This window comes from Centrocercus urophasianus, unplaced genomic scaffold (assembly GCF_019232065.1).
Source record: "Centrocercus urophasianus isolate 14NV4802_14NV808 unplaced genomic scaffold, USGS_Curo_1.0 seq_14, whole genome shotgun sequence".
In the NCBI taxonomy this organism is placed as follows: domain Eukaryota; kingdom Metazoa; phylum Chordata; class Aves; order Galliformes; family Phasianidae; genus Centrocercus; species Centrocercus urophasianus.
Genome location: NW_024884586.1, coordinates 22869558 through 22879500, shown reverse-complemented (window position 1 = coordinate 22879500; position 9943 = coordinate 22869558). Strand labels below are relative to the sequence as shown.

Genomic DNA, 9943 nt, shown 5'->3' with positions numbered 1-9943 from the left:
TCAATTGCAAGCAGAAAGTATTTCACATAGACTTAAATGGCAGGAAGCCTTTTATTCTTAATACTGCACCTGGATTGCAGCCAATCCCTAACTGAAATGTATAATTGGATAACTGTCGGTTATGGCTTTAGTAGTATTCCAGTGTTTCTGTTTTGTTTATAAAGGAAACCATTTTCCTGACCTCTAAATCTAGCTACAAATAAAGAAAGCAATAATTTTGAAAATTTGAAAAAGAAAAAAATAAATGTTGTTACTTTTCCTAGGTCTCAAGAACTTTCATAATTTAACAAGTTCCCAGGCAGCTGCCAAAGCACCTTGTCTTCTGCACCCATCAAACAACACGATGCCCAAAGGTAGGCAAAACTCTTTTGTGGCAACCACGCAAGGAAGAGCTGTTGGAAAGGTAAACTGGCTAACAGATTTTGCACCAAAAAATCAATAGAGGGGGGATCTTGTTTAAAGCTGTGGTAAAGAAGACTTTCTAAGAAGAAACACAAAGAGAAGGGAGAAAGAGTATTACTTTATAAAATAGAAAAACCCTTACCGTTCTGGAAATTCAGCCTCAAAGATAGGAGAGAGCACACTCTGAAGACTCAAAAGGTGTGCAGCAGCCATCTTCTGCCTTGGAAAGAAGCATCTGGCAGAATTCCGGGGGTGCTTCTTCATCTCTTTTTTTTTTTTTCCCCTTTAAGATGGAGTTGCAAGTTTTTTCACCCCTTTACAGAATTGCTTTAAATTAAACTGGAATTCTGGATATACAAGAATATTAACCATAACTTTACTGTTTTCAATCTTTTCCACCTATCAGTGATTCACTTTCCATCTAGAATTTTAGCATGTCACTTCTCTTTGAAAACAGAAAAGATCCTCAACTGCTATGCATTTGCCTAACTACACACACCTGCACTGAACTTCTTGATAGTGAAATCAAAACTATTGCTCTTTAAGTCATCCCACTCAGATATAGATATTTCTAATATATATATTATATGTGTACAAGTCACAAAAATGAATCACCCTTATTTTTCTTCTTCAGAAGAAAACACTTTGGAGTTTGTTATTTAAAAACACAAACCGTGCAAAACTGAAACACACACATCACAGTACACAGTGTGCCGGCTACCAAAACCACCAGCACTATACATATGCATAATCCTGAGGAGATTCAGTGACAATAGGAGAATAGTTTGGCCCTATACCACTGAGCAAATCAAGACAAGCAACCAAAACCATCCTTTCATGTTTTTTTTTCCCACAAGTATTACATTTTTTGGAACAAAATTATTTACCTTGTGCTGTAAAATCTCGGTAGGAAATAACACAGAGTATAAAACAGTACAAATCTGTGCACACAGAACTTATTCCGCAGAATAAAACAGGCCAAAAAGTCTGAAGGACCAGGTCAAAAACCATGAATTCTCCTGGGCTCAACTTTGCTTTGACTCATATTGGTGCTGTTTCAGCAATGATCTCATTGCTATATTTTATCTCTATTATATTATACTTCTTATCAGTGAACTTACATCCTATAGTTTAACATAAAACTAGAAAGAAAAAAAAAGGAATTTATATTTCACCTCTAACATCAAGCATGAAACACCATCTTTCCAAAGAACTCATATGCAATACAATGCCAGGGTAACCAAGCACAGGTAAATAGGGAATTGTTACGCCATCAATAAGTGTAATTGCAGATTTCCTATCAGAATATACGCATCAGACATCATTCAGAATAATGTGCTCACCCCTGAAATGTCAGATGTGAACAGAATCTGTATTCATGGCTCCAAGGATAATGAAGTGACAATGCTCTTCCTCAAGGATGCTTGGAGAAGCTTTTTTGTAACAGTGAGAGATTTAAGACAACAAAATATACACTAGAAAAGAAAAAACAAATCATTTCTCTTAACATATATTGTAGGAATTCTACATATAAAATTGAAACAGAACTTAGTTTTCCTCAAAAATTATCCTAGCCTTTTAATACTATTTTAAGGAGGATTCTATAAAACATGAACTCCATGCGAAAATATAACTGGACTGTGATAAGTTTACAGCCAGAGGACAGCCCTGCTATCCTCTACTGAAAAAAGTTTGCTGGTATTGTTTTGATTATATTTATGGTACAGAAAATAAACTTTGGCATAGGTAGGTTTATAATTTTTAACTATAAGAAATACAGTTAGTTAAGTAAAATTGCAAAGCTCTATGAGATCCGCTTAAAGCAATCCTTCCATAAAGAGCAAGAGGACAGTGCAGAATGCTCATTATCCATGTGCTTGTTGCTATTGCTGCAACACAAGTAAAATCATTAGAAAGTAGAACACCATATAGTACATGGTAATCACAAAGTAAATTACATTTCTAGTTAAAAGAAAGTAGGTTAGATTCTGAATGATCACCACTGATATAGGAACACAAGTCCACTTAGACTGGCAATTTCACAAATGAGATTAAAATCTTGGCCAGTATGTGCATTGATTTAAACATTTAGATTAACTCCAATATGCTATAAGGCAGCCATTGTATATTTTATGTTGTATTCATAAATCTGTCCTTGCTGAATATTAAATGGCTAATATTGTAACTTAGGAAGAATTTTTCCTTTCTGTCAGATGAGACCTCATCAACAGGAAAATCTATGGGAGTACTTTTGCTAAAATATCTCCTCCTCCAAAAAAATACCTTTAAAAGAGAACCTTTAATATCTTCTTATTCTAACGTAATAGAGCATAACATGAGAAACTAACCACCAGTTCACAATATGTATGTATTAAATACAAGAGAAATAGTAGTTAAGGAGTAGACAAGCAAAATGTTGTAATGAGTTGTTATTATTATCTCATACACAAATGAGCTGTACCACCCTCACCCCAGCCAGCCATTGCTGCAAGGCTTCACATTCTAGTCACTGTCGGGCACACTTTAAATCCCTTCACTTCTAGTCACACCAAGCTTCCCAAAGTGGCTGCCATCTTTCCCCACTTCATTACTTTTCTGAATAAGAGGATATGCCTGTTTGCCACATAGTTTCAACTCTGCAGGACCACTGCACAAACACAGCTGAACAGACTGGTCCCAACCCTGATCCAGCAGAGGAGCAGTTCAAGTCCTTACCTACAGCCAATGCAACATCCAGCAGATAGGCACTGGGTGCTTGGGTCATTCACTCAGGCAGGGCTCACAGGCAGTAAACTGTACTGAGATCACTGAGACCAGGTTCAAGCTGACTTCATGCAAACAGTACATCGTGTGGAAGGAAAACAACAACAAACTATTCTATATATTTTACACCTACCTGCATATCTATCAGATAGATAGATACACAAAATCATATGTACAACTATTATGCACGTGTATAATTATTTATTATACTCTCATGAAATTTAATGAAGTGCAAGATTATATACTTTGAAATCAAACTGCAACAATATATGATAATAATTTTCTCTTAAGAATTGATTATGTCATGGAAAAGTTTTCGGTGAGAATTCATTCCCTCTGGAGTGTCTGAAATGAATGAAAATATTACTGGTGGAAGTCTAATGACATATTTAGAAAAGCTGTGTACTGAAGCAAATGGTCACTTTCTCCTCAACTTTCAATCTTCGTATCATCTGTAAAAAAGAAAGTGTCACATGAGTTGCTGAAAGCACAACATTATTCATAGCAGGAAGAAGCAGTGAGTAAGATCTACTTAAAATTTCTTACAAAAAAAAAGCATACTTAACAGTGTTAGTAATTATGTTTTCCTTAAGATGTATATATGATGTATTACAGTAAACCTGTATCACAGACTATACTATTACAGAGACTGTGAAACCAAATTGTGTTAAATCAGTTTTACATAAATACGATTTTTATTTGCTTACACATCATGAACCAGGTGCAGAAAGCCAGACAATCCAACCACCTACAGAACATTATTCATATACGGGTACAAATCTTTTAGAACTACTATTGGAACAGAGCTCTGTATCTATGTACCTTTCTTAAAAACAAACCTGACATGTTTCATAATTTCATCTGAAAATGAATTTGCTTTAAATTGGACTCCGTTGGGATCTCCATTTCTCAATACAATTAGCACATGTAATCCTGACTAAACTAATAATAAAAGGTTTATCTGTGGAATACACTAGGCAACTGCACCGACTTGATAAGCATACAACTTCTCTGTTATGGCCATGAATAACTGTATAAGATGGAACTGTGTTGCCCTTGTCGAAAACAAATAACGTAATTCTGTGGAAAGGCAGAATTCATGGTGTTTTTTTTGTTTTTTTTTTTTTTCTTTAAATCTGTACATTTCCTTATGAGCAGTACATTGAGAAAAAATAGTAAGAATAGGATGCTATTTAAATGTTAGTTTTGGATATATATTTTAGAGTTAGACTAAATATTAACTGAATAAAATAAACCTGAACAAAATTTAAACTTAAACTTACAGATAACTGCAAGATATTTACCAGTAATGTAATAACAATTACAAAGCTATGGAGTGTGTTTTATTTTGCATGCACTTTTGTTCCTCCAAAGACTACTCCTGTTCACACCATTTTTAAAAATCAGACTCAGACACAATCACTCAATGTCTGATGAGTTAACAACATCTATAAGGAATTTTCCTTGGTTTCATTTTTAAGTTTTCATTGAAAACGAAAAGATTCAGAGAGAATTCTGAAATTGTGAACAGGTTGAAAAATGGCCATTTACCAAGGATATTTACTAACCACACAGAGTGAGATCTATATGGTTGAAGGTTATGCAGCCACTACAAAAATTGATAATTAAAACACCTTATTGCATTGCTCTGACACAGCATATGATTATGATTCAAGTATTTTTAAAGTCACTTTAAAGACTCTTACACTTTCACAACGAGATATTCATGCAGAAAACTACTAATAGCACATGCTTTGCTGAAATCTCCTTTCCCTCTGGTGCAATAAAATTATCTCATATTGACTATGTCTATAACAACAGCATAAGCAGTTACCTACTCATTTCACTATACACTGGCTACAGTGCAGGACATTTTGCTTGAATTAACATACATAACATCTTAAAACATCTTAAGAACAAAAGATAGTGGACGGCTCTGATTTGTCTCTGACTGTACTACCTTTATTCAGACTAAGTGAAAAAGAACTTCAATTCATGTTAGAGCAGCAGGTTAAGCATGAGTTTTTCTCACTGCTGACTGCTTGAGAAACAAGACTGTATCTAGTCACTTCACTCCTGCATCAGATGAAGCTGCCCCTGGCACAGGCGCTTCTCTTTGATTCTCATGACCACCACCTGTCTGCCCTCTAGGGCAGCCCAGCTTTTTCTATCTCCACTTTTCAGATGCTCGCATCTGCATTAAGAGTGAGGTTAATAATGCAATGTTAGCTGAAAACTAACCGATCCCAAATAATTGCTTTCTGTATTTTCTTTCTGTTGAAGCTACAGCCTAAATATCATTACAGACAAATATTGGGTAATTATAGCAGATGGGTCTGGAAACTAAGTAAGCCTGGCAGCATAAAATCAGCAATAACAAGTTTTCTTATTTCCTGGTAGGTGGAATCACTTTTTGTAAAGATACTATCATTCCCCTCACTGTAGAAACTGTTGTGATAATAATTAGTAATAACACAGTTAAGAAGTATCAAGATGCTCTCCTAAGCTTCCACTGAAAGGGAAGGGGAAAAATACTTTCCACAAATTCTGAAGATACCAGTACAATAAAGATCTATTCTGACAATTTATTAATTTAAAATACAATTAAACCGTAGATCAAAAGCAACTTCATACGGTCACAGTTTTATGAAAGAAATGGAAGATATGCTAGATGTACTCACTTTCAATCTGGCTTATTTAAACAGTTTGTTTTCCGGAAAGAAAAGTGATCTTATACAACAAAGGATACAGATGTATCCAAAATCTTTTTCACCAGATAGGGTGAACTTAATCTTTGCTAGAAAAACTCTATTTTTCTTTGCTGAATTAGAAGTAGCTTAAAAATTATGTATTATTTACTCTTTCTGATATTTTCTATACATAAATTTGAAATAAATTTGTTATTTTTAATATAACTAAGTCAAGCTTTTTTCTATATTCCAGTGTTTACTTTATTAAAAACAGGGAGAATAATTTCTCTCCACAGAACAGTGAACATGATTTTCTACTACCAGGAAGATAAAAAGTGTAAGCATACCATTTTCCAGCTGAGAGAACTGATCACCATCATTACTGTATTTCAGTTCTAATCTCACAGCCAGTTACTGTGAGGGGAAGAATCTTGATAAACATTCTGTTATTTAGCATTTGTTATTTTTGGCCCTACCATAATAGCCAATGCATATTGGTGCATACCTTTGGTGAGAACCTGCTTGTTTCTTTCATCACAATCAAAAGCCTATTCTAAAAGATTGTTAAGGGTCTCACCTCCTTTGGTTTGCAGTGGTATGCTGAGAATGTCAGGCTCTGTGGATGGCTCATTGTTCATGCTGATGCAGTATAATGGTTCACCCAAGAAAGAAGGTTTCTTCAGCCTTTCAGTGTTGAGTGCTCTTGACATAAAGTAACCTTCAGTAATACTCTTATCTCTCATCTTCTGTAAACCTTCTAGGTCATCGGGTTCCTCTGTTTGGGCCAGTGAATCCTTTGATAAGTGACTATCAGCCAATGCTTTGCCGATATAGTAGCTAGGGATTTCACTCTCAGCATTAACACATAAGCTTTTGTCTTCAAGTCCAGCCTTTTCCAGAGCTGTTAACATCCCTACAATATGGCCTTCAACTAACATTTTGGAAAGAGTAGATGTGGAGTGAAGAATGGAGTCTTGACTTGTGTAACAAGGGGGACTTAATCCACAAGAAAGAGATTCCTGAGACTTTGGCATGGAAACGTTGCTTATTGTTCTCTGAAGCTGCATACATTCTTCCAGAAGGGTTTTAAGCTGCTCTTCAGAGAGGCCCGTTTTCTCTTCAATCTGAAAAAAAAAAAAACCCCAAAACTTTCTTCTGTTAAAATGCAATTAATGAAAAGCAGTACCATAAAACAGTTTGAGATACAAAAGCACTGGCAGAAGTCTTAAGTTTATACCAATGTTTTTTTAATTCAAACTGAATTTAAATATACATTTACATAACTGCTTAGTTTATGTAATATCTCCTCTAGGTTCTAGATAGATTAGGTGTTGAAATTTAGGAAAGAAGGCTGATATCCAAAAGGCAGCAAGAGGCCCTTAATTTTGCCAAGAGTCTTCTGCAAAATATCACTGGTTTATTTTTCATATATTTTGGTTTGTTATGTACACATGCAGACACACACGTGCATCTGTGAAAGCAAAACAACACATTGCTAAAAGTCTAAAAAAAAGTCATTGCTAAAAGACTATATGGGCAATACTGCACATTTCTTAAAGCTCAATATTGAAGATTATGACTGATATTACTGGTATGGTGAAGAACAGGGAAGGGCATTTTGTTTACCAAGTTTTGCAATGAGAGGTTCAAGCCTTTGAAATTTTTAACACACCCTGGTAATAGAGAAGAAAAATACTACCTGACAATTTCAAGCTGATAATGAAAAGTCAAAACATATTCTAGTTACACATATAATACATCTGCCCACAAAATATGTGATATACAAAATACAATGATATATTTATATGAAAATATTATAAACACATAGATTGCTCCAAAAGTAATGCTATTTCCATGGAAAATACAACTAATCCAAAGAGCATAGTAACACTACTTATTAGAGCAAATACTCAGCTACAAAATAATGTCTTTCAACACAGTCACCACTGTTAGCTGATCTGTGCATTTGTGCAAATGTCAATGGGTGCAATTTTTTCTGCATGGAGGAATTCAATTCCACGTATTTGCTTTATACACACTTCCTGTCAGACACCATTTTATCAGACTGCCCCTTTACTGCCATCTGTCACACAATAACAAAATGTAATGGAATATCGGGAGGAAGGTTCAACCTTTTCTGCCGTACCACCATCTGCCTTTGACATCATGGGCCAATATAATGAAATAGGAGGCATTATTTTCAGAGCAGCCCCTGTAATTTGCAATATCAAATGGAAAAGATGCTCTCTACAAACAAAAGCTTGGTTTTACCCAAAGTCCAAGAGATAGGCTCGGCTGATAGTCTGATAATCTCCCTGTAGCTGTCCTCGTCCATGTCAAATAATAACTTTATTCATTTATGATCACTACACATAACTGGAACTGCTGTCATTTCAGAGGAAAGATCAGTATCAGATCTCTAGCTGAGTTTTCATCCTGAAGTCTCTTATTCATGTACATACATGATATGACTCTGATCACAACCAGATGAGATCACAGCCTGAGTAGCACAATGATGTCTGGATTATGTGTGAAAACTACTTGTTCATGAATGAGGGGAGATTTCTGTCTGGAAGAAAATACTATTTCTTTGTTAAAGAAAGCGTTATGAGAAAATGCATCAGGAAGACGTTTCATGTTACTTTCAATCACCATAATGTATTAAAATATACACAATTAGTGATATCTAAGAATGAGTACTACATATCGATTACTATACAGTTCAGGCACTGGTTTTTGCATTTACATACTTTATGTGTTTTATAGATTTGTTCAACCTTATTTTTCTATTAGTCTTTTCCTATATAATGCAATTCCATTCACAACGTCATTTTGAGTTCACTTAGAGAACATAAGAGTACCGTATTAAAGAAACAGAGATATTAAGGGCCTTTCAATAATAACAAAAAAGCCTCAAAAGACCATTGTATGTAATTAGCTCTATATAAATGAACATAAAATCAGTAACCATACAGAGATTCAGTTAAACTTGATGTCAGTCAATATACTTTTGATAACTAAAATCAAACCACAACCTTTAGCAGTGAACACTTTATCAGAGAAACAAAAAAAAACCTCTTCAAACTCTTCTATTAGGCTTTAAATTTTAATCCTAGTGAAGAAAATACTAATGAAAAATATATCAGAGAGGGAAAAATCAAAACATGTGAAAAATCAAAAGTTAAATATGTAATTTTTAAAATATTTCACTGTCAACCTAATCTACTAGCATGTTGAATTTCTTAGATTTCTTGAGGGAGTATTTTAACTTGCAGACAATGTATGCTTACAAAACAGTTATTGTTGGAATGGAATTTCTGTGAAAACAGATGCATTCATTCAGGTATAGAACCACAGTATAAAGCACTACTGAAGCACAGCTACATCTAGGGTATTATCACACAACAGAATGTTATGCTATGTAAACATATCTATATTTATATCATAGAATATTCTCACATCTGGAAATCCACATGGATTTCCACATGTTTTTGAGTGGTTCTATACTAACATATTTCAAAGTTCTTGGCCAAGACCATTTGGAGTTAATTTTATGTTAATGACCAGGAAATTCAATCACTGCAGAAATAAACTCTGCATCTGGTGAAAAAGAATAAGCATAGAATGAACACAATTAGAGAGATTGTCTTCTTCTACCTTTCTTTTATTTTTTTTTCCCCCACTACCCCCAGCTCAGTTATCTGTAATCTTCTTTTCCTTGTACAAATTTCTTTTTCCTTTTTCCTTTCAGGAAAATCATTTGGCTTCTACCACCAATTAGTTCAGAGTTTACTTTGATTATTACCTAAAAGTTAGGTGGGGAGATTTAGTACCTAAGGCCAATGGAAAGGGAAATGACTTTAGCAGCCATAGAGTGAAAAATATTCATAATCATGTTGGAGTCTTCCTCCTGAGCAGCAGGCTTGCAGGCAAAGCAGTATAAAATACTATTTGTTTTTTGTTCTTTCTTTGTCTCTTCCTCACTTCAGTTCATTATAAAAGACATGTTTGCAAGAATGCATGTTTAAAGAATGCATTTAAATTTATTTTTTGTGAGGTGTATTAAATATAATAAAAGCTCACTGTTT

General features: G+C 34.5%; 1 protein-coding gene across 1 annotated transcript in view; it reads right to left on the bottom strand.

Annotated features, from left to right (window-relative positions):
* Positions 1-3475: 3475 nt before the first annotated feature.
* FSIP1 (fibrous sheath interacting protein 1) overlaps positions 3476-9943 on the bottom strand; it is a 72674-nt gene continuing 66206 nt past the window's right edge. The window contains 2 exon segments of the mRNA XM_042814602.1: positions 3476-3617; positions 6433-6979. Coding sequence (XP_042670536.1) covers positions 3595-3617; positions 6433-6979 — 570 coding nt within the window. The 3' untranslated portion in view covers positions 3476-3594.